Below are 25,631 nucleotides of genomic sequence, written 5' to 3'. Positions count from 1 at the left end.
AACTATTTTCTCAAAACCGTTCGGCATCTGAAAGTACAGAAACGCAATAAACGCAGCATGTCGGTAAAACGCCTTAAAGTATGCAATTTGCGCATCAACACAGTGAGCCACAGAAAAGTCGCATAAACAGAACACAGAGACGCTCGCTTTACTTACAAAAAACCTCTAAAAATGATGTTAAAAAAAGACACACGGGAAAACATGACAGATTTGATTTCAGATTGAGAAATGATAAAAATAGAAAAATGTAATAAAAAAACCATCCAGCTTTACATTTATGCATCAAAACACTTTTATTCAATTTGTGCTCAAACTTTTTTTTTCTCGTGCTATCTTAAATAAGTTACGATTAACTAGCGTAGACGAGAGGGATGTGCTTTTACTGTGCGTTAAACACACGGCACACATACACTCTTGCATTTGCTGTCTTTTGCCGTTTTCGTCCTCCACGGCAACCCTTTTCCTACGGAACACGCAAGGCAGGCAGCTACTTCCTTCCCACATCCTACTCGAATACACACGGGAAGCTCTCCATTTCGCTATAGCGATGCTTTCGCAGTATACTTTGCGCGTTCGTTTGATGAATAAATCTAATCACAGTGGCAAGAGGAAAATGAATGCATCCTTAAACATCGAAAACACACTGTCTTTTGCTTCCATAAATATCGCTTTTTTCTCGAACCCAAATGCGGGACCGGGTTGCTTGTGTTGGGGAGCGAATGAATGAGTGTAGTATACTAAAGGGCAGATGAAACTTAATATAAAATGAGTATTTTTTTTTTTTCTCTTCCATGCAAACTGCTGCGTCTTTTCCTCAATCGACTCTACTTCTTCGTAGGATATTCCTGGTCGGTGATGATTCGCCGGGCAGCGGGACGTCGGGCACGCAGCCGGCGAGAGCGGTTGCGGGCCCGCTGCAGTACCCAGCTACCGTCTGGTTTCTGAAAGAGTCGCTGGGCCGGCAGCTCGTCCAGTGACTGGCCGAACCCTTCCGGTGGTGGCGGTGCCGGCCAGTTGAAGTTGGCCGGCAGTCCACTCTTCTGGGCGTGACAGTTCGGGATGTACAGGACGGGAATGAAGCCGAGGTAGCCGGCCGGCTGGTTTGGCTGTTGGCCTCCCTGCTGGTTCTGCTGATCGGCTGGGCAGTTGCATGGTGCCTGCGGCACGTTCGGCGGTGCGTACGGATAGGGTACAAAGAAGTACGGATATTGCGATACCGCTATCTGATAGTTTGGAGGTGGAGCATAGTTGTCCCCACCGGAAGACGACGGTGGCCCCGAGGGTGGCATCGATGGGGGCGGAGATGAGGACGAGGACGATGACGAGCCAGGCGGTGAGCTGGTATCGATCGGTTTTGTCGGTGGATACACACCAATTGCGGTTCCAGGCGATCCAGGGATCGGTGTACTCGGTGAAGACTCGACTGGAGGTTGTTCCGTCGTAGGTCCTGCGGGAAGTTCAAAAACAGCATCAGTACACCATCCCACTGTTTGCTGACATCCGTACAAAAAATCTAGAAATAATCATGCACTACATCCTACATCCCTTACGTCCTTTCAAAAGAGTACCAGCTTCCCAACACCCTTCATTTCCGTCAGCGTATCCGTATCTGGATGCGCTGTGTAAGTTTACAGTGGAGCATACTACCTGGAGCGACGGTTGGAATCGATATACTGGCGTTGTGCGTTAGCTGTGCCACTCCGCCGATCGTCGTGTGATTTGCCACGATTCCTGCGCCAACCGCCGTGGCGCTACTTACGTCGATACTACCGACCGAAACGTGCCCGGTATGATTAAGGGAGCTATCTATCAAACCTGCTTCGACGCCAACGGCCACACCGACCGTGCCTGCCACGGTGACCTGCTGGCTGTCGATCGTATTTTGGCCACCGTGTGTCACCTGCACACCTTCTCCGGTCACCGTCACGTTGGACGTGTGCGTATGATCGACGGTCACGCCGAGCCCGGTGGCCGATGCGTTCACTCCGGCGCTTGTCTGCACGCCTGTGGACGACCCAATGGAACCACCGATCGTGCCCATCACGTTGTGGTTCGGGCCGGTGTGCGAGGTGCTTGCTGTGCCGCTAATGCCGGCCGTAGACACACCCGCGCCTAGAGATATACCACCTGGGCCACCAACCGGTTGGTCGGTTGTGGCAGTCCAACAAGGGAAGATCATTCGTTAGTAGTTGGTAGTAAGGCGCACAACATGAAGTTTGCGTGCGTGATGCGCAGTATACTCATCGGCAGGTGTATTTACCGTGCGGTCCACCCAGGCCCAGCGATGCCTGCAGTCCACCATTTCCCGGCTTAAACCCGATCCCAATGTGTACTGGAGTGTGGCCATGTGTGTATGTGTATTGATGCGTTCGTGTGCGTATCGTGAGTGTGCGTGATGTTGACGTGTGGCGATTGTGTTGTGGTGAGAAAAACGTGTAAAATGTTTGTGTACGATTAGTAACATTGTTATTGATTAGCAATATTGTTAGAAATAAGATAGACGCGCGTTATTTCACAAGTTACACAATTTACCACAACCACTCTTTCACCAGATGTTAATATTTTTGAATTTCAATCTTCTTGCTAAAAAACAGCTTATTAACGGCGGAAGATCAACCTTCCGATAGTTCCATACGTTACCTCCTTGCGGTGGACGATGTGTCTGTCCCTGGGATTGGCCTTGAGACTGTCCCTGTTGTCCCTGGGATTGGCCTTGAGACTGCCCCTGGGATTGAGACTGTCCTTGCGACTGTCCTTGAGACTGTCCTTGGGATTGACCTTGAGATTGGCCTTGTTGTCCCTGTCCCTGCTGTCCCTGTCCCCAGGACACTTGAACCTGCAGGTTGTGCTCCTCCTTGTTGCCGCTGATCGGTTTCTGGTGCTGCCCCTGATGTTGACCCTGGAACTCTCCCTGCGACAGGCCCTGGTGGCTTCCTTGATGGCTAGTCTGATGTTGCCCTTCTCCAACTGGTCCCTGGTGCTGATGTTGATGCTCCCCCTAGAAGGTACCACTCGTTAGCAGCGTAAAATCCTGCAATCTTCCTCAGGAATCTCACATACCTGATGCTGTCCGCTGTGTATTCCTTGATGACTGCCCTGATGCTGTCCCTGGTGCTGACCCGAGCTGATGGGACCTTCGTGTGAGCCCTGGTGTTGTCCCTGATGTTCACCGCTAGCACCCTGATGACTGCCCTGATGCTGTCCCTGGTGCTGGCCCGAGCTGATCGGACCCTGATGGGAGCCTTGGTGTTGTCCTTGATGCTCTCCACCGTGAATACCTTGATGGCTTCCCTGATGTTGTCCCTGTTGCTGGCCCGAGCTGATCGGCCCCTGATGGGAGCCCTGGTGTTGTCCTTGATGCTCTCCACTATTAATTCCTTGATGATTGCCCTGGTGCTGTCCTTGATGCTGTCCGGAACTAATAGGACCTTGATGGGAACCTTGATGCTGTCCTTGGTGTTCACCGCTCGAGCCTTGATGACTTCCCTGGTGTTGTCCCTGATGCTGTCCCGAGCTTATTGGCCCCTGATGTGACCCTTGATGTTGTCCTTGATGCTCTCCACCGTGAATACCTTGATGGCTACCCTGATGTTGTCCCTGATGTTGGCCGGAACTGATCGGACCCTGATGTGACCCTTGATGCTGTCCTTGTTGTCCATGCCCTTGGCCTTGCTGTTGTTGTTGACCCTGTCCCTGTCCCTGCCCTTGCTGTTGCTGTTGTTGTCCTTGACCTTGCTGCTGTTGCTGTCCTTGGCCTTGACCTTGTTGCTGTTGTTGTCCTTGGCCTTGGCCTGGACGTTGGCCTTGACCTTGTTGCTGTTGTTGTCCTTGGCCTGGACGTTGGCCTTGTCCTTGTCCTTGACCTTGTACTTGTCCTTGATTTTGTCCAGGACGCTGCCCCTGACCTTGCCCTTGAACTTGACCCTGACCTTGACTTTGGCCTGGACGTTGCCCTTGTCCTTGCCACTGGCCTTGCCCTTGAGCTTGACCTTGCCCAGGGCGTTGACCTTGTCCCTGGCCTTGTCCTTGTCCTTGTACCTGACCCTGCCCTTGTCCTGGATGTTGACCCTGTCCTTGCCCTTGAGCTTGGCCTTGACCCGGACGTTGCCCTTGTCCTTGACCTTGCCATTGTCCTTGCCCTTGTCCTTGACCTTGTCCTTGTCCTTGCCCTTGTCCCTGTCCCTGCCCTTGTACCTGTCCCTGTCCTTGTCCTTGTCCTTGACCTTGTCCTTGTCCTTGCCATTGTCCTTGACCCTGACCCTGCCCTTGACCCTGTCCCTGCCCTTGACCCTGTCCCTGCCCTTGGCCCTGACCTTGCCCTTGCCCTTGCCATTGGCCCTGCCCCTGTCCCTGACCATGTCCTTGTCCCTGTCCTTGGCCATGTCCTTGTCCTTGACCTTGTCCTTGACCTTGTCCTTGACCTTGTCCTTGACCTTGTCCTTGACCTTGTCCTTGACCTTGTCCCTGACCTTGTCCTTGACCTTGTCCTTGACCTTGTCCTTGTCCTTGACCTTGTCCTTGTCCTTGTCCTTGTCCTTGTCCTTGACCTTGACCTTGACCTTGACCTTGACCTTGACCTTGCCCTTGTTCTTGACCTTGTCCTTGCCCTTGCCATTGGCCCTGCCCCTGTCCCTGGCCATGTCCTTGTCCCTGTCCCTGTCCTTGTCCTTGACCTTGTCCTTGACCTTGACCTTGTCCTTGCCACTGTCCCTGTCCTTGATTTTGACCTTGCCCTTGGCCCTGTCCTTGTGATTGTCCTTGATTCTGACCTTGTCCTTGTCCTTGATTTTGGCCTTGTCCTTGCCATTGTCCCTGTCCCTGTCCCTGTCCCTGTCCTTGCCCCTGTCCATGTCCCTGTCCCTGTCCGTGTCCCTGTCCCTGGCCCTGACCCTGCCCTTGCCCCTGCCCTTGCCCCTGCCCTTGTCCTTGCCCTTGCCCTTGCCCCTGACCTTGTCCCTGGCCCTGCCCCTGTCCCTGGTTCGATGGTTTATTTCCTACAAAATGTTCAAATTATATGAAAACCCTAGAAACGTAATGTGACACGTAAAAGTTATTTTTCAATGTATTCTACCTTGTGTACTGCCGCTTCCACCGGTGCTTGGGTATGAAGGTGCTACAGAGATGTGTGCAAAATAACAACAAAAGAACAACAAATGTGCCATAACTAAATGTGCCTACGCCCATTGGTGCTGCTAAGCCTGCCGTTGGTTCATTGCATCAAATCGTCCAACACACACACGCACACACAAACACAAAAACCCACTGGTCCCACGTACTTACCCGTCGGTGGACTAGCACCACCTGAGCCACCGTCCGGCCGCATCCCACCCGGAAACATGCCACATCCCTTCGGCAGGTACAGCTCCGTCCACGGCCGTAGCTCACCCCGTCGTCGCTCCTGTGGTTCCTCTTCCGCAATGGAGCTGCCGTGTCGAGTGGGGAATCAAACGGGAAACATTTGAACCATTTCGTCCGTGTTCGCACACACGCCAACGCCGTCACGAGGTTCACACTTACTTGCTGTACTGTGTAGGAGCATCGACAAAAATTTCGACCGGCCGGTTCGGCTCTACCACCCGGTACCCGTGCGTATCGGCCACGTAGTGCGTCACGCGCAGCTGTCCATTCGGGTCGATATATCCGTAGCAACCGTAAGTGACACCATCGGGGCCACGTGTTTCGTGATGGAACTGTCCGTTCGGTCCCACCTCGTACCCGTACTGGTATGAACCTGGAAATTGGGGATGAAATGTGATAGCCGTACCTTTCGATGATTTCAAAGCAAAGTCTATACTAACTGGTGTTAAAGTTTGCCTCATGGTATTGGGTTTTGCCGGGTTCATCAATCGCCACGATAACTTCCTGCTCGGCACGAACGATACGCGCAAGTATCGTGAAAATCTGCAAACAGAAAGGGTATGGTAGAATCGGTTAAAAGTGTCCTGAAATGTGACGTCGATAAAACGAACGTTAGCATCATTGGACGCTTTCCACATTGAACGCCCTCCAGTAACTGCATACTTTTTGTAACGCAAAAAACGGCTTAACAACATTCTGCACTATCGCGTCCAAATTCCAAGCGTTTGCAGCAAGCTTTTTCAATCCAGAAAGCTCCACCGTCTACAGTAACATCCACTTTTGCTCCATTAAACAGCAAGCATGACATGCGATTGAAAGTTCAATATTCTAATATAATCCTTTACGAACGGTGGATGTTCAGAGCTATGGGGTGATGGTGAGATTTGTCAACCTTGTTTGCTGCTATATATGCTGTTGTTTAATATCATAGTCCAAAGGCTATGAAAGTAAACAGGTCGATGCGTTGGTCGAGTAAATTGACAGAAAGCCATGGGAAGATTTTCGGCCGTATCGGGGAACTCGTTCGTTCCCGGAAACGTTCGCCGCGACGCTCATTTGATGCATTTCACAGCCTACTAGAAAAAAAAATAGAAATCCTACTAGATTTTGTACTGCCCAACCTAGTGATACAACCCTGTCCACTCATGAGCGATGAATGTTTTTCGACGAACGAGTTCAAGGATCTCATTTATGATTCGTCACCCGAGTAAAGCAAACAACGGTATGCATATGGAGAGCAAAATTAAACATCGAAAATTATTCGTTTTTATTTATTTATTTATTTATTGATTATTTCACAGTTTAATTGAAAGTTAATAGCACCTCACAGGTGCATTTGGATCATATGCTGTGATGTGCATTTGACTAATAAGCTTTTGGTTTCTCCAGCAAACGGCGGTGTTTCGTGGTTACGGAATGGCAAACAATGAATAAATTAATCAATGTTTCTGGTCAATCTCCTTTGGACTCCATGAGTGATTGGCCGCAAAAAATTTAAGCATTAAAGCCGGGCTACATTGATCGTACTCGCAAGTGTAATTTCGATTTTCACTAGTGCATCTGGCGGCGGCTGACCGAAGCATTTTGCCAAACAATTTGGGGATGCTCCAGAAAATACGTTATTTTTCCATGTTTTTCACTATAACTGAACTGGGAAAGCTTTGTAATTGATACATAAATATGTTGTGCAAGTATTTCAGCCGTTTTTGCATCGAAAAATGGTGAAAAAAACTAATTAATTTTTAGATCCGGCACGACCATTCCCACGACGACCAAAAAAAGCTTCCACCAGCCGCCACTAGATGCGCTAGTGAAAATCGAAATTACACTTGCGAGTACGGCCAATGTAGCCCGGCCTTTAGAATCTTCCTAACAGTAAATTCGCCTGCTTTTCTGATACAGCTATTTCCCGTTCGTTTGTTGACACTTTTTCATCAAACTATCAAAAGCGAGCTGAATATGGCTATCTAACAACGAGCTTTGTATCGACCTGTTCTTTTTAAAAGACCTTGATCCTAGCCACTGAATTGGAACTTTGATTGAGAGCTATGAAAGGCTTGTACCAAGCATTCGATTTCAGCATTGAACTAATTCCTCATATAACAATATCCCACATTTCATTCTACGCAAGAACCTCAAAATTCTCTCGCACTTTTCCTGACAGTTTGGCTCTGTTAGAAGCAGCATGCTTAACTAGAACGACCTTTTCTAAAAGCGCAATCAACAACGTCACCTTGTCTCGTGAAGATGTCCTCCACTGCACATTCCACTGCGCGACAGTCTATAAATTCCTGCCTGCCATCATATGCATCACTAGTCCCCAGTTGTGCTTGCTTACAACCTGACATTTTCCGACTTTCGGAAGTGACAGTGTGCTGCCCCACCGTTGACATACAATTGTTTGCAAACGGTTCGAGCCCGTTACGAACGGCAACGTTTGTTCCTGCCAGATCAATGTGCGTCGAGGCGCACGCCGTTCCAGCAATGGGGTCCATTCCAGTCGCATCGTATCAAGAAACGCAACCGCAGAAACGCAAAAAATCGATGCCATTGTTTTGCTGTCGGTTGTGTAGTTTGCACAGGGCAGATCTGTCATCAGTAAGCATTCACCCGCGGCTCGTTCTCGCCTGCTATCGACGATTTCGACAAATATCTGCCAACCATTAGACGCACACGGACTGGAAAAGTGGATTTTTGTCTGATGATCGATAGCGAATGCAACAGGCTGGGTCTGATTTCGAAGGGAATCAGATTTAATTCGACGCTATAGGGCAATGATGCGATGGAGAGCGAAAGATAAAGGAAACCTACATATTTTGCAGTCAACGGGTTATTTTCTGCTTTTAGAAATTTGACGTTGGCTTGGTAATAAGCTTGAGATTAGGGTACATATAAATTTGAAGTATTTATTTATTTTTTTACTTAAACTCATACTTCAAAACTGGCAGTCCGTCTTGAACGGGAAAGATATTTACCGTGTATATTGAACCTTTTAAACAATTCTTAAATAAATAATCATCCTTTATTTATCATTTAAATAGCTGAGCAAATAACCAAACTACTCAATTAGCGAACAAATTACAAGAAAGTCTTCCGAAGCATTTGTGTTGTCTTATGAATCATTAAATTACACCAATATCTATAATCGATCGCTTTGAAAGGGTAATAAATATGTTGTATGTATTTTTGTCCAAATAATTCTTATTTATGCGTCTTCACTGCCTATCTTTCAAGAGTAAAATTTATTCCAGATGATAATATGACTACGGAATCACACTGAAACCGTATTGTGTCACAGAATTTCTCACGAAATCCATTTTCAACCAATCAAAACAGCCAATTGTCAGTCTTTCATCCGTTCCTATTGGAACCCTTTTTTCCAGGGAAACGTATAAATCGTTGCATTATGTTTTCGCTTACTTGCAAACAGTGACGGCACTTGCCTTAACGACTTATATGTCTCCAAAGCCAGCTGGGGTTTGGTGAGCCTACATTCAAGTGCTTGCGTTTGTTTCATCCAAACCTGCTCCGTACGCTCAAGGACTCGTCCTTCGGTAAAGCGCTCCCATCAAAACCCGGCCACTTTTCCTGGCACCGGCACAATAAAGGAACACGAACGATGGCCCCAAGTGGGCGTGCTGGCAATCCGTCAAAACTGTACCTTCCCTTTCCAAGAACGTCCCTTTCAAAGCTTGGGATTGTCTTACCGATGTTTTGGTTTCGCTTCCCAATTCCAAAGAATCACGCTGCCAACCGACTTCGGCGCCCGTTTCAACACACACACAGTTTTAACACTTCACCAAAAACCCACATCACAGGGGGTCGCCAAAAAAACAACACCCAACACAAATGCACACGCAGACAAATTGTGTTCACACTAAAGCTCGGTCCCTTGTTTGCCTTAATCGGAACCCATCGTGACAACCAACGCCCCGAACAAACACCAAAACAAAAAATGCTTCATGCCAGGCTAATCCTTACCGGATGATGCTAACCACTCTCGACTATTCCGACTTTACCACCCGGAACATAATCAAACGGAGTCTAGAGTAAAGGATGCGTCCGCTTTTTCATGGTGCGCCATTTCTATGATGCGGTCGTTCTATTTACAGCCACCAACGCACAAATAGCCCCATTCGTGCGGTGCCAATCCACACCCTCGGGGGGACGATGGCAGAGCGGATCTCGTTTAAAGTAGCTTGGCAAGATAATCCTTGGTTTCAAATTTGATTGCAATGAAAGGTAGGCGCCATTGTTTCGTCGCTCGAATTGGTCGGTGTCGCGTTTCAATGGTGCTTGCCAGTACTGGTGCGGGTTTTGAAGTGTGTACAAATTGTAATGGAAGCTTTTAGGCGTAAGGATCAGCAGCAGTAGCAGTGCTAAAATGAGGACCTGTTTCCATGCAAATAAAGTCGTATTAAGTTTAATGGTTTTGTGAGAATTTAGTTTTATGTCATGCTATTACACCAAATGAAGACTATTAAAGAGACAATTTTCATAACAGATTTATGTTTCATATTTTAAAAACGCGCATCATTGCATGATTAAACTATTTTAATCATAAAATTAATAGCAAGCCATAACGTTGGCTCCACACCAACGTTTATGCCAACATCTCAATTATAGGAAAACAAGAAGCAATGCAATCATGCATTACTGAAAATAATGTTTTTTTTTTTCTGTGGCGGCCTTATGCTAGCTGACGAGCTGACGACCGACATGAAGAATGTATCATCTGGTTCCTTGATTTATTTTATTTATTGCTACTACTAAAACCTGTACGTCTGGTTAATACATAAAAAGACAAAAATCAGCATATATAACCATATTTAAAGTACTTCGAAACAAGTAAGCTATCTAACTTTTTGCAGCTTTTAATCGTTAATGTAATAATCCGAAAAAAAGATACTTGATTGAACAATTTGCAACATTAATCACTGGAATATCTTGTGTTCTAGGGAATATGTTCTACTGGAATATCTTTGTGTAAGGGCTTCTAAAGCAAAAAATAATAGGGCTCTTCACGATGCTAGTCAATTTTTTGTATGAAGTTTGACAGTTGGAGGCTGAAATCATGTAAACACTCCATACAAAACCACACATAAAACTAGCTTGCAATTTTCAGTCTAGATTATTCTAGCCTCAAAGGTCGAGTACCTGCTTGTTTACACGGTGGTGTTTTCATTTATCCCAAGGTGCATCAAAGAGATCAGGTGGTGGAATCTAGAATCAAAGTGTATGTAGTCCAGGTGGTCTCATAGCATGTTTTTACAATCAAATTTTAACGTCACTTTTTGTCAGGGCGGGTGAAAACTTTTTAACAAACATTTGTCTGGTGGTTTGAAGAATACACAAAACATTCTTAAAATCTTCATTCAGAAGCAAAATCAATAAAACTCAGTTTTCTAAATTCATACACCTTGGGATAAGCCCACCTGTATATTATACCGACTAAGATAGCTGCTCCAAAACTAAATTAACCATGGTTCTGGCGGACTCTTTCGTCACTAAGTGTTGATGTACCATCGGTTGACATCACTACAACAGGTATAAAAATAAAAAATAACAGATTAAAATACTTTTACTGTACTACAAAAATGCCTCAAAAACGTAAGGTTTATTTCATTACTCCTTTCATTCAAATTTTAATAATAATGGTAGATATTTTAATAATAATGGTAGAGTAATGAAACAAAATTCGGGGGGTTAAGACATTTTTAGTGCATTAAAAACCGTGTTTTTTTTTTGTATTTCTTGTCTTACGTGGAGAGAGAAAGGTAAATAGCAATAGAGAAGGAAGACACGTTCATCTTAGCAACGAATAAAAACAGGGGAGAGCGCAATCTTGACCGGAAGGTATATTTCAGAGAGTTGGTGCGAATAATGCTCGTAAAACACGGCGATGTGACGAGCATTACATTTTCATAGCCAAAAGTAAGCGACTTCGATAAAAAAAAGTGTAATAATAATAAAAACGTGTAAAATGAAACATAAATAATCTCAATTTTCATACAACCCCCTTCGTTTGATGGAAAGCTAGATAGATATTTACACTGAAAGCCATCTGCAACGATCTACAGAATGATATAGACGCTAAAAAAATAAAATATATACTTTTAAGAAGAGTTTATTTACCAAACCATCGCACCGATTGGGCCTGCAAAGAGTACCGTCGCCCATATAACAGTGTGCAGATCAAATTTTATTTTCACAGCTAGCTTTTAATTACATGACCCTACGGCATACCCTACAGAGTTGTTTATGTAAAGCTTGTACATCTGATCTATTTGAGCAGCAAATGTAACGACATTCATGCATTAGTTATTTACAGCAAGACCTAACCTTTACATCGTACTTCAGTATCAGTAAAACATCACACATTGTGCACAAAAATAATCATCACAAAATCACATTTACTCGAACCAACACAACCGACCATCCACACAAGTAAAGCAAACATTCTTTACCAAACCATGTTTGCTACAGTTTGCTCGTTCCCAGACGGCATAGAGTGCGACACTGAAACCAGTGCATACCGTTCATCTTGTGTTTTGCGTTTATTCAATTACAATTATTTCCCCAACCAAGATAAAAACAAAAAAATAGAAGAAAAAATGCGAACGGGTTCGCTCCGTACGGCTTTTGTATCCTTCCCGGTACAAACAACGAGGCACACTGTACATTTTAATTCAATTAATGTCTTGCACTTATCTTGTTCCACTCTGCCCTTGCCTGCCAGGCCAGTGAGCATCCTTAGTGCTGCCATTGATCTCCGTGCAATCGCACGTTGCCCCTTTTTGGAGGCTTTGGAGGCGGTGCCATTGCCCGGGATAGAATATTCTACTCGGCTCGAAGCACCGTGCTGTTGGCGGTAACATGATTATGCTGCCCCATTCTTTATCTGCAGCCGGTCCCGCCGCATACGCATACCTCTCTTGGTTGGGCAAAAGGCAATCGATTCACTTTCAGCACCTCCAAACCACCAGGTCATGTCGGATGAATAAAAGACCGACACCGAAGCAAGCGCATACATTACTTTTATTCTAAGTGGTAAATAGCAGCAGTCCGGGTTGCCGTGTTGTCCGAAGCATACCTATCGGAGAGTGCGAGCGTTGCATAGATTCCAACACTGGTTGCATGTAAACTATTTCGGATGCTTACCTAGTGTCGCTTAATTTTCTGCATTTTCCTTTGTTCCGGCACTTCTGGCCACACGAGTAGACTCTTCTATTCTTCACCCTAAACTCGGTACATCTTTAACACCAAGAGTGATGAAAATTCCTCCACTGAAACCAGCTAGTGCTACTGCACAGCGAAAACGTTTGTTTGTGGCACTTGCTTGCCACACCGAGCACACTTCCCGGGTGATTTTTTGCTGCAGCCTTATTGCTAGTTGAAGTAATTGGCTCGGCTGTGCATTGCCCTGGAGACTTGGGCACTTGAACGTTAGTGTCATGGTTGTCACCGAGGTAGCATTCCGGGAATTGAAACTTCAGACAATTCAGAGTCAAGCTCTGCGAGACGATAGATTGGAATACTCAACAATCCGAAACAATTTCTAGTACGTTTTGCTACTCAAAATAGTTGCAGAGAAGGAATTTTCCATTCTTTTCCAGTGAGCATGAGTAAGAAGACAATGAGGAATAAAATAAAAAAGAAGCTTGAAACGAACATTCAGCTCCTCATCCTTGGCATTGTTAGTGGAAGCTTTTCTTCAAATCGATGAAACATGTTTGGCAGAAAGTTACACTTCATTCAACATGGATTGTTTGTAGGAAGATATATAAATATTTCCAGATTTTAGCAATGTAAATAGCAATGATGTTATGAATCAGGGGCCTCCAAACTTTTCAGCTCGCGGGCCGCATTGCTTCAAAAATAATTATGTTGAGGGCCATTTGACGCTACCTTTAACTGATGAGTGAACGTTTAAATCTCGTTTTTATAATAAAATACCAACGATACTTGTACAGTTTCGTGTTACTAAAGTTTGATTTTTGTCTAAGAAAAGTAAAAAATACATTTTAATTTTAAAAATTCATAATAACGAAATATTTATATTAACTCTGGCAAAGTCATCGTGGGCCGCATTATAAGCTCTTGAGGGCCGCATGCGGCCCGCGGGCCGTAGTTTGGAGACCCCTGTTATTAATAATGCGTTATGAATGATGCGTATAAAATAGTGAATTTGCACTAGATAGTTCAGTAGTTCCGCTGCCTTGAGATATGAAGGATAAAAATGATGTAAACAAATTTTACTCGAGAAACTCGAGAAACGAGAAAGGTTGGCATTCAACACAAATTATTTGAGGTGCTAATCCTACTAAACCAGACACAACCAGACAGGCCCTGCTGTAGATTCAATGGTTAATATGCTTAGTTTATTTTTATTTTGTCGTCTCTTGTTAGATTTATTCAACAGAAATGATTTAAATTTTAAAAAAATCTTACAAAATATTATTCAATATCTGTCCTTACCAAAATATTCATAGCTATAAAAATTGATAAAAACCAAAAAATAGAAGATTAATGATGGAAAGAAAGAACGGCATGGAGTGGCACATGGTTTATATTTGTGGTATTTTTTCGAAAAATAATTTTTAAACTACTGGTTTTTGTTGTGCATTCAATTGTTCTGTTTTTCATATGATTGGCTTTATAATTCTTTGCATAAACTAAACAGGGTAAGTGTTGTGGCTAAAGCACCAATTATGGCTATAACGAAAACTATTTTTGCTCTTAAAAAAGCAATTTGCGTTTTGAAACTACGAATGCATCTTTTATTTCAAATATGATAATTATAAAACATTTGTGCTTCATTAGTTCCGTGCTGGCCACTTCTGTTTGTTAAATATCACCCTTTAAAAGTGTGTTGTCAAGATGTTTAGCATCTCTTACCATTTAGCTAAGAACAGCGCTGTAAGAAATTAAAGATTTTGAAGTAGCTACCCATAGTTTTTCTCTTAAAATCACCATTTTGATGCAAAATTAATTATTGTTATTGTTATTTAACGACTTCACACCGAAATTTATTACTTCATCGAAAAGATTTCATCGAAAATGTGCCTTTTTGTTTGTCCATAATAGGTACAACTGAACATCTATGTACCAAAGTGTGAATATGTGTTTTAAGAATCATTTATTTGTAAAGTGTTATAAAATCAAATCATCAACATAATGCACGCTTGAATGACTTTCATACAAAAAAAGCGAAATCTGAAGCCGCTCGTGTCGCCATGTTACCAAATGCGCTCTTGTTCTTCCCTGGTCGATAGTTGGAGCTAATCGTGACCAGAAGTACGTTGGCCAGAAGATAGTTGAATATTGGCTACGATTATTCATTTAAGCAAATTCAAACAGACCACCCTGATTTGTGCTCCTCTGCGTATCGCGCTGAAATGGTTGCTGGCTTTGGTATAGCTTCGGGAGCATGTGATATGAAGGATTATCAGGTGACATGAAGTATCGTCAAACGCGATGTTTGAAAGTTGTAAGAAAGTCAAATTTTTGAAGGATTAGTCCCATCTATTTAGCGATTAATTGAGCGTGGCTATCAATAAAACCAGTGATTTAAAACGGATATGTGAAACTATTTCTATTACGTTTTAATGGTGTTTACATACTTATAGTTGCGAAGTGAACGTATAATTACTTGATTTGAGTTAAAACAATGGTATAAAATCATTTTTGGTGTAAATATCCAAGAGTTTTGGCCTACAGCCACAATTGGTACAGTTATGGTGAATTACTAGGAAAACCATAGCTGTAATTGGTACCTTGGGAAGCAAAGTTTAAATTAATTTTTAACCATTTTAATAAAAAATAAGTCAAAACTAAAAAAATACCCATATGTTCTACACATTTTACGCTATAACAAAACATATACACTTTTAAAATTTTACTTTATACTAATTTTTATAGGAGTAAAATCGGTATCTTGATGGCGTAATATATATAATTGGTACACTTACCTCAGATCAATATCGCAAAAAGACGATTGAAAATCTTGCTTTCTAGTGTATTGCATGTCATACGTACATGGGAATGAGACAAAAGCTCCCACAAAATCGACGTTTACAAATTGTAATTGTGTGGCAGCGTAAAGCAATCATCTTGTAAGTCTTCTATTAAGCAAACATACACACAATAATACATGCAAAGCAACTTAATTGACCTACTAAATACGACGCCCAGGGGACAATATTTCACCATCGTAAGTAAAGCTCGCTGACTTAGTAGTAAATTAAATGAAGGTAATTAGCTTCGCCCTGGATGAAGGTATCAATTTTTTTGTTCCACCACTCTGAAGGTAAATAAACAATAATCATTTCACATAAAAAATGAGTGTGTGTGTGTTTTGCAACGGTTACTTTTATTTACCAACTACTCTCACTACACCGTTTGTTTCACTTAACTCGTGGATAAGGATAAAAGCTCGACATTACTGTCGCCCGCGACGGCCATTACCACCGTTCAAACCGGGTCAAACCCACGGCAGACGATGGTGATACAAATTTTATCACCCTCTAAACGGGCCTCCCGGGCCAACTGCCGGAGATGGTATTAGGCAACGGGATCGCAAACGACCGAATGGCCAAAAAATGTATAAAACCTCTCACTCCACCCCTTCGACTCCACCGAATGACTAATCCAACGGAGGACCGATCGCCTCCAACCGCTCCGGGACCGTTTCCGTTTCGTTTCCGTCGAGTGTTGCGGTGGTGGACTTTTTTAAGGGAGCCACCTCACATGACGTAATGTCCAGCGGGGCGAAATAAAAAGAGCGACGAAAAAGACGCTTCGCCCACTGACGACAGCGTATGCAAAGCGTCTTTTCGGATTAGAAGACGAGTTTGAAGATTGGAGGAGGGGGGGGGGGGTGAGCCGAGTTGACAGTACACCCGTGATTTATTGGGCTATTTATTTCGTTCTGAGATTTGGCAGTGCGCGGCGTACATTATGATTGATGTCGAGAACGAATCGCAACATAAGGTTGCCGTTGAGTAAGGGAATGGCATTGCAAGTGTTTGTAGTTCATGTTTGGGGTTTACATTTTAATTTAAAGTAGCTATTTCTGGAGAATGATTTAGTTTACTTCCGTTGTTTTCCGTGCGCGACTACTTTTCTCGCTAAGCTCGACTGCTTCAGAGAATCCTATCGAAGGTTAGAGTCTAATCTTATTAACCATCAGTCGACAAACATTTCTCTGTCCCAAAAACCAAAAACAAAACGAACCACCAACACGGTATGGCACCTTCGCTATTGTTCTATCGATTTTCGACTCGTAAATCAATTACCTTGTCTTGCTTGTCAATTTCGCAACGGGAAAGCAGTCCGGACTCCGAATTGTAGTGGTACAGTGACAGTCAATCAGCCCGGACGTGTCCGAAACGACCGAGATCAAATGGATGTGGAGTATGGCCAAAAACAAAAAGTGGCAACACACAAAAGAAAGACATCAAAGGTGTGCAGCAGCACAACCTTTGGGGCAGATTTGAGATGTGTTTCAAGGATTACCGCCCTCGGTATCGTTTCGATTCCGGCAAGGATATGCCATAGTAACACAACCACTTATCGACAGCCTTGCTGGAGCGTTAAAAAGGACGATTGACATGAAGATTTAAGAAGTGTTTGTGGCTCGCTATTGGATAGCTAGTGAAACGTCCACACTGGTTGTCAGTGTATCATGCGGCTGGCACAATATACTTTTCTGACACCACAAAAAAGGGATCAATGGGAAACAACACCAGCATGAAAAGTTCCTTTGTACAACGTAGCATGAATCAAAACAAGAAACATCTGACAAATCTTTTATACCTGTTTTCATCACCTAACTGTAAGCTCTTGCTCAAAGTATGCCAGCGTCATTTTTTGAAAGAAAGCAATCAGAACTATCTTTCTGAAAACTTAGTGTTTCTTTGATGTAATTGATTAAGTGAACCGATGTGCTGATGAATTGTTGAATTTGTTTAATAATTAAATATTATGATTGTTTGGTAAATCTTTCTGAAAACTTAGTGTTTCTTTGATGTAATTGTTTAAGTGAACCGATGTGCTGATGAATTGTTGAATTTGTTTAATAATTAAATATTATGATTGTTTGGTAAATTGGTAAATTATATTGTATATCTTATACAATCAGACTTCTGCTATTAAATTACTGTGAAAATAATTTCCGGTCACGTTTTATTAACACTTAGGCCCGGGAGTATGAAAATGTTGTTGGAACATATGTTACCAAATCGTATGGACGAACTGTCAAAATCATGTTGCGGGAACATTTTTGTTGCAAGAGAAACCAATCGATTTGTTTCATGTTTATTTGTTGCATGAACATTTTTGGACTTGTTTGCACACCAAAACGGATAAAAAATATTTACAACTTAATTTAAAAATGTTTTTGTGAGTGAATATGTGCACAGTTTTTGAAATAAATAGGAAAATCCAGAAATGTTGCCATTGAACAAATGTTGCCGCAACATGTTCATAGACCCAGGCCTTACTCTATGGCTTTTGTTTGTATGCTTTTGTTTATGTTTTTTTGTATATATTCTTACGCTTTTAGTCATTGTTACCTGTTTTAATGCTTTAAAAAGTTTAAATCTCAAGCAAACGATTTAACTTTTGCAATATTTTACAAAAATACTTACTACTCCTTTATGTTGCTTTTTGCCTGCTTTGTTTATCGTTCATATTTGAATTTCATATTCTAGATTTTCTACAGAACCATTTCGTATAATGATGTAATAGATGAAACAAAGCGGTTTATTAAAAAATATTCGTATACTTTTCTTGTTATTCTTCTTCTTCTCCTTCTTCTTCTTTGTCTTAATTTTCTATTTACTTCTTCTTCTTTTTATTCTTCTCATTCTTTCTTTTTCTCTTTTTTCTTCTGCATCTTCTTCTTTTGCTTCTTCTTCTTCTTTTTCCTCTTCTCTTTCTTCTTCTTCTTCTATTTACATAGAAATAACTATTTTTATCAATGTTCTAAATGATTCTTTCTATATTTTTCGTATTTTGAATTTAAATATGTTGCAATACTTATATTAGCATGATGTAGTAACGAAACATGTTCACTTTTGTCACACGGCACCAACATCTCACACCTAATAATTGATATTCTGAATATATTGACAGCTCCAAACAACAAAATAATGCGTTAACATTCCCATCACTTCTTATATCCCTTCACTCATGCTTTTGAGAAGCTAACAGCGAAAAAAACAAGCTATGATACTTCCCACTTCCCTTTCGCAAATGCCACTCGCTGCTAACAAACATAACGCAACGCGAACGATGCGCCCCATTCGCCCGCTCGACGACGATATCCTTCACATTTATCTATATCACGGTGACTCCATCTCCTACCACCACCACGCTGTCACGCGGTTCGAGTGGTCCCGATGTGTCGTTGGACCCACCACAGCAACATCTTCAACAACAGCAACAAACAGCATCATAGCACGAGCGTGCGCACACACAACGACTAAGGCCCGTACAATGTCCGCCAAGCGGCTCGAGCGCCGCTAAGCCCATCTCTTGTGTGTTTGGCCGCAAAATCATGCTCTCTCGGTGTTCTTATTTTTATTATAATTCGCGTAAACATACTCCTTACATGGGGTGGATACGTCTGATTTGTAATAACCACTGGAGGAGGTTAACGTACAAGTACAAGTCATCTGCTCGATGTTTGCTTACCCTCGACAAAGTAAAGTTTTATCATTGCATTAGATTTCCCGTCCCGCGTGCCGGACCTTGAATCACCGTCGTTGAAGACGACCAACCAACCAAACTGAAAAAAAAACACAATCATAATTTTTTACGCGCAAAAAAAAGAACTCCTAACAATATTCAACAGATGACGCTCACGAGTGCTTTACGGGGCAACAGCATTTGGCAAAAGTGAAATGAAAACTTTAAACACATCTCAAGCTCCCTCAACGCGCGCCGGTGGATGATCACACCGTAAAACACGCTCCGATGGCCTGCGAGGCATCACCATGGACGCGAGCATTGTTAGACCAAAGCGTGGTAACGATCTTGATTAAGCATCATATAAATTTGAGTAATTTGTCGTAAATAAAAAAAAAGGTGACCGGGTGGTTGGCGATGGTCACCCAGTGCCCCCAGAGCATGCTAAGTTTGGTGTTTGGAGAGTCCTCAGCAAAAACTCTATTACGATCCGAGCCACCACCGCCACTTGAGCAATTATACTTCTGGGACGATTTATTCCTTTTATGCTGCTTAAAAGCTTTTGCCCAACTGCTGTGCCCCTTTTTGGGCTCAGGGTTGTGCTTTTTTGCATTCCCAGCAGTAACCTCAAATCAGAATCAGTTGAGTTGATAAAATTAATAAGACCGGTGCGAAACTTAGGATTGCGGCACGTTTTATCTACTGTAGTCGTGCGCGCCATCTAGTGGAAAATTTGTCCATCAAATTAGTGTCCCAAGTGACTAGCAGTGACGTTGCATTGTGAGGAATTCTTTCTTTGCTGGAGCTTATCGTCCCTCCCCCCCTCGCTGATTGAACGACGCAAAGGTTGAGTGCGATCGTAAAACAAAACACACTCCATCAACATAAACCGGCTCTCTTCTAAGGCCGGCAGCAGTGGCTCGATGGTTCTAGTCGAGGCGCACCAGGCACCATAGGCGGAAGTACGCTCCACCCCCACCCATCAAATTTGAAGAAAAAAACAATGCGTGAAATGTGCGTAAATGCGCACGACGAAACGATGTGAATTTGACACTGATGCTGTCAAACATGGACTTGGTGGTGTGGCTGTTGTTTCCCTCCTCTACCTTCTCTTCTACCTCCTTTTTCGTTCCTAAAAATGGTGACTGCTAATTACAAGCACCGCGGTGTGTGCGCGGCCAAGTCGAGTCAATAATTTAAATAATTTTCAATCACCGCCCCCCGCAGTAGGTAGGCTACAAACCTCAGTTACAAATCAGTTAACAAAAGATTGCAAACGGTAAGTGACCCCCAGGCCCGCGCGGTGCAACGATGGGGTGGAATTTGTTCGCACCCCTCCCGGGGCTGTGTGTGTGTGTGTGTTTATGTGTGCTTTGTTTGTTTCCACAAGCAGCCGTTTTTTCCCATCGGGTGCCTTTGTGCAGATCTGCGACGCTCGCCACTTGCCGGCCCCAACCACACAAACACACAATCAGCTGATGCAGCCGAGAAAAGCACGTGGAGTATGCCGAGTATGACGATGGGGTCTCTGCTGTTTCACGGATGCCAATGTCAATGGGTCATTATTGGCTGATAGCAGCAAACAACAAGCAAACCATTCGATTTCAATGCCAAACAGAAAATGGGGAAAACGACACCGTTAGGAAAGAGGTGACGTAGTTAGCGGAAGTTTCTGCACGTGTGAAACTTTAAATAAACTATTGGAAAATTACAATAATTTACAAAAAGAAACCTACTCCAGGTGTGGATTGACATTTGATAGCTACCTATAGGTAACATATCGCCACCAAATCCGGCCCCAAATGCCATCATTGCGAGCGCTGAGGCTATAGGTTTAATGTCAAATCAATCCATAACATATGAATCGGCAACTTTGGCTTTTAAATGCAGGTAAACAGATGATGGTAACATTTCCGCGTTCTGTATCAAATGACGGCGGATTCCTGTGGCCCAGCCTTAGTTTTACGCGTGTGATGATTAACTGTTCTAAAAGCCATCTTATGTTTCAGTGTCTCATTTGCGGGATTTATATCGATGATTATGATACTTAAGCGGATTATAGTCGGTGCCTATGAGTCAGAACAACTGCTGCCATTTTATTTCATTTTTTCATTTTTGGTACAGTATGTCTACAGGATGAGATGAAAAAACTGCAACAAACTTTTATTATTTCAGACTTTTTCTGAACCGCTCGTCTGAAAGATGTCAGATTTATTCCGGTGATAGCTCATTATATTTTTTACAATTATAATAGAGCGTTTCAGTGTGACTTTTTTAGGAAAAAAAACTATCATCGCCAAGAATGTGCCAAAATATCGCAGAATCACTTTCGTGCAGCATGCAGATGAAGTCAACCATCGACTGCCGGAAGGCAGGTGGCCAAAGGTGGCCAATTTAAACAAACACACATTTATTCTAATATTTTATCACATTTCCAACAGTATTTTTATTTTACTTAATAAAATTAAAAGTAAAAAAATAAGTTTTCTTTTTTAAGTTATTTCATCTCACCCCGTACAGTCGGAATAGACTATGTGAAAGTTACGACCAATTAAAAATCGCAAATTTGACAGATAGAGAAATAATACAAGTAGTAAAATCAGCTTTAAAATTTGAAATCAATTAGGCTTATGAAAGACGATTAACGTTCTTGCTATAGTTAATACACCTCCATAGCCTATTTATATTTAAAGCATTTTTGCAACCAAATCTTTAAGTGAAATTATTTTCTTATCATTAATATTTTCTTATTCGTTTTTTTCCTTAAACACTCAATTTGATTGTAAAAATTGGACCATCCTTTTCGATTGTATAGCTAAAACCATCTATACATTTCAAGAACATGAAATATATTTAATTGCAATAAAAATTGCACATGTTAACAAACTTTCAAATCTTCTTCTTCTACTTGGCGTAACGTCCTAAGCGGACATGCCGGCCTATACAGGCTTGCGAGGCTTAATTCATTACCACGCAGTCGTCGGATGGCCAATCCTTGCTACGGAGGGACGATCCATTCTAGGCTTAAACCCATGACGGGCATGTTATTGAGTCGTTCGAATTGACGACTGTACCTCGGGACCGCCCCCGAAATATTGTGACATATTGTGAAATAATGGATATTTGCCAATTGTTGCACACTTAAGCCAACGTATTTCATTTCAACGTTGCAGCCAACGTATTTAATATGTTTGAGATCGATAAAATCACAATATGCATGTTATGCGTGCCTAGTATACATCATTATTGTTAAAAACTATTATGTTTAATTTATTAAGGCAGAAAAACGATTGATAATGACAAGACTACTGTTTTTTTAACCTATTCAAAAATCCAATTGTTGCGCATGTAAAAAACTCAAAATTATATTGTTGCACACAAATTAAATAGATATAAATAAAAAATATAGATAAAACATATAATAGCACCAACAACCAAAAAAGGCTATTTTGATGACTTTTTACGAAGAAATTGATGATGAGTATTTAAAGGAAATCATTTGTTTTAAGTAGCCTGATATTAATCAATCTTGTTAGCTATTTTCATGTAAAGAAAGTTATACACGTTATTTATCATAAGCTAAATTAAGGTTAAAAAAAATATTTGTAAAAATGTCCAAAATAAAGACACGATGCAACAATTTTTAACAAAACAACTTCAAAATACATAAAAAGTTGCGCATGCAAATACTATTCAATAGAAGAAAACCCTCCACCAAGATTGAGTCATAACAATAATGTTATGAAGCTTCAGGTGTATCGAATTCGGCAAACCCAAACTGCACAAACGCTAATTAGAGAACGCAAAACGCCACCTACTAATATACCCGTCTCGGCACACCAGGTTCTCACGCGCGGCATTGCGGCATGACTTCATCCAATCAAACAGACAACGAATGCGACATCCTTTCTAAAATATTAGCAAACAACAGATTTCGGGGAAGATGCTGCAAAACAGCAAGGCACAGTGCGTTCCGGCACCGTTGAGTTCGATCCATCCTATGACATCCGCCGATGCACCCATAAAGCTCAACCGCACACTAACTCGCACCGACCGCGCTAAAATTTATCCATTCCGATCGGCAGCTCACCCGCGCGATGCCGCGCTTTCGGTGCTGTGCGACAGTGGTGTGTATATATATTTATTCGATTGCATAATTGATTGTCGCGAGCGGGCTCGCGCACGCGCTCGGCTTCACCACCAAACACTCCAAGCACAAACTGGGTAAAAGTCCCGCTAACAGATACGATCGTTCGAGGGGGACGAGAGACCGCGCGATCGAGTGAGTGAGAGTGGGTTGTCTCAATCCCAAAAACCAACCCAAAAAAGAAGACTACTCCTCTAACGCACGGACCCTACCTGTGCGACACCTTTGCCCGCGTGTTTATCGAACGCAAACTCGCCGAAAAATTTGAATCTGACCTCGGTCGCATCTTCAGGCGCTGGCGCGAGTGTCATCCTAACGTGGTTAGCGTCTACTGTCGAAACAAAACGCCCCAGGGAGAGGGAGAGATGGTTGAGACCTACCACAAGGAAGGTCTAGCGAGAGCTAAAATGTCGTACACTAAACCCTCCACCGAATGTTCGAAGCATTTCGGCCTTTGCCCGTTAGTTTGTCACTTCTCGTCCCCTCCTTCGACGATGGTGCTTGGATGGCGTAACGATGTGCGGATGGCACACGCGATCGCTTATCGAATAATTCCACCTCCACACCTCCTTTCCAACAAAAAAAAACACTTCCGACACCCGGCCCGGTCCCCCGAAAGCAAAACGTGATGTTTTATTACCGCGCCGGTGCCGGTGGTGCTCAGCTAATATGTGTTGACCTTTCTCTGTGTTTTTGTTGTTGTTGTACTACGAAATAATCACCAAATCATCATCATTCGCCGCATCAAGCGCAGCATGCGGCGTTATCACCTTTCTGTACTATTCCCTCTTTCATATAGACACACTAATTAGTTTTTGTTTGCAAAGATCAGATCCACCGATAAACTCGTGGGGGTTCGTCGCCTATTAACAGAGAAGAAAGAGAAAAAAAAGATCACTTACCAGTAATGACGCTAAACAGCGCCATCTACCACCACCCAGCGGTGACATATTGACAGTCATCAATCAGCGCGTAATAGTGCAGAGTGTCAACACGCGGGTGCACACAGCGTACAAACAGCGCCAGCGATGAGCGAACCTGCTGGCAAGTGCACTACTTTGCGTGAGCAGAAGCTACCCCGGATCTTGCTTTGGGAGTTACGAGCTTTGAACGGCTTTGAACACGCGCTCGTCACTTTTTCCACGAACCCGTACTCTTTTCCCACACGAAATGTGTATCCAAACACACACACAAATCACACACAAATCATGCACAAACACTTAAAAACACACACCAACAACACCCACTGTTGTGTTGATCTAGCGGTTAGACCGTTTGTGGGTGAGGCTTTCCAAACACGCCGACTGCCGACTGGAGGTTGGAGCTGTTGTGTGCGGGCAGCCCACGGATTGCTTAGATTGAAGATTCGCACATTCTTTCGCCACGCTCACTGTAAGGTCCGGGATGTACGAGCTCACTCGTCGTACACTACTAGCGCACACACCTCGATTCTGCTTCGGACTGTCGCCGCACACACCTTTATGTCGGTTCGATTGATTCGCTCAAACACCTCAACAGCTCCCTTGCTAGGCGCCCTTGGTCTGAGGGATGATCTTTCCTCACAAAAAAAAATACCACTGTAAGAACGATGGACCGCGCTTCTTAACCGGTGGAAAACGACTGCATCCTCCGTGACCGGTAGCGGTGCTTTTTATATCATCCTACAGGAACGAACGCACTCCCGGTTCGTATCCCGCTGATCCTGATCTCTCCCCCTGCTGAAGCACTCACGCGAAGAAAATTTGCACCCCAAACGGGAAACAGCAGAACGGAAGCAGGGAAATGTGTGAGCGCCACCGTTCTCGTTCTCTCAACTCGCTCTTCTTTTCTCTTTCCAGCGCAAGATTCGCGAACTGCACGGTACGACCGTTACACCGTTACTGGCGGGCACCGGGGCAACGTTTCCATTTTAAACCGCGGGCTAAACCTGTGCGGCTCCCACATGCGTTCGCGCTGTAAATGTAACGCACCACTCAGCTGGCTTTGAAGCACTCACGCACCCGATCGGGGTGGGTTTGAAGCGTTTCTTCTTTGGTCGGTTCGGCGATCGGAAGCGTTTTGCTGTTGCAAGAACGCTGTTCGTTCCTGCGCCAGTCACTCACGATCGGTTTGCAGAAGAAGGAAGGTCAAGCTTTGCCCGAGCTTTCAATTGTTGATGCGGTTGACTATGCTTGAGTGATCGTGAGTGTTGCACTTCGTGTTGGATCATGTTGAACAAGCGTTTGCAAATTGGTGATGATTATCTTGTGCTGTTATTTAATTTGGGGTGTTAATTTGGTCAAGTACAAACACAAGTAACAGTAGAACGTCCAGGATTATCCAGGAGCGGATTAACCGATGGGCGACTTAACCATGCGCATGAAATTGACAAGGATAGCTGACAATTGAATAACAGTTTTTTGTGCAGCTATCTAGTTAGTAGTGATTAGAGCTT

The 25,631-nt window shown here is 43.2% G+C and overlaps 1 protein-coding gene across 1 annotated transcript; it reads right to left on the bottom strand.

Moving 5' to 3' along the window:
- Nucleotides 1-268: 268 nt before the first annotated feature.
- LOC120901148 (glutenin, high molecular weight subunit DX5-like) lies at nt 269-25,062 on the bottom strand. The gene is made up of 8 exons (XM_040308858.1): nt 24,100-25,062; nt 5,799-5,901; nt 5,518-5,731; nt 5,281-5,423; nt 5,072-5,113; nt 3,061-4,994; nt 2,641-2,998; nt 269-1,447 (listed from the first exon to the last, which is right to left on the bottom strand). The coding sequence occupies exons 1-8, from the start codon at nt 24,157-24,159 to the stop codon at nt 825-827; spliced, it is 3,477 nt and encodes a 1,158-aa protein (XP_040164792.1). The 5' UTR covers nt 24,160-25,062; the 3' UTR covers nt 269-824.
- Nucleotides 25,063-25,631: the final 569 nt, after the last annotated feature.

This window comes from Anopheles arabiensis, chromosome 3, assembly GCF_016920715.1.
Source record: "Anopheles arabiensis isolate DONGOLA chromosome 3, AaraD3, whole genome shotgun sequence".
NCBI lineage: Eukaryota > Metazoa > Arthropoda > Insecta > Diptera > Culicidae > Anopheles > Anopheles arabiensis.
The sequence above is the reverse complement of the archived record's forward strand: the minus strand, read 5'-3'. Positions and strand labels throughout refer to the sequence as shown.

Bases quoted from the DNA above. Each gene is read 5' to 3' on its own strand.
- LOC120901148 (XM_040308858.1), bottom strand. From the start codon at position 24,159: ATGACTGTCAATATGTCACCGCTGGGTGGTGGTAGATGGCGCTGTTTA. The intron at 5,424-5,517 runs GTAAGTGTGAAC...TCGACACGGCAG, and splicing joins GCTCCTACACAGTACAGCAA to CTCCATTGCGGAAGAGGAAC. The intron at 5,114-5,280 runs GTAAGTACGTGG...ACATCTCTGTAG, and splicing joins TGGTGCTAGTCCACCGACGG to CACCTTCATACCCAAGCACC.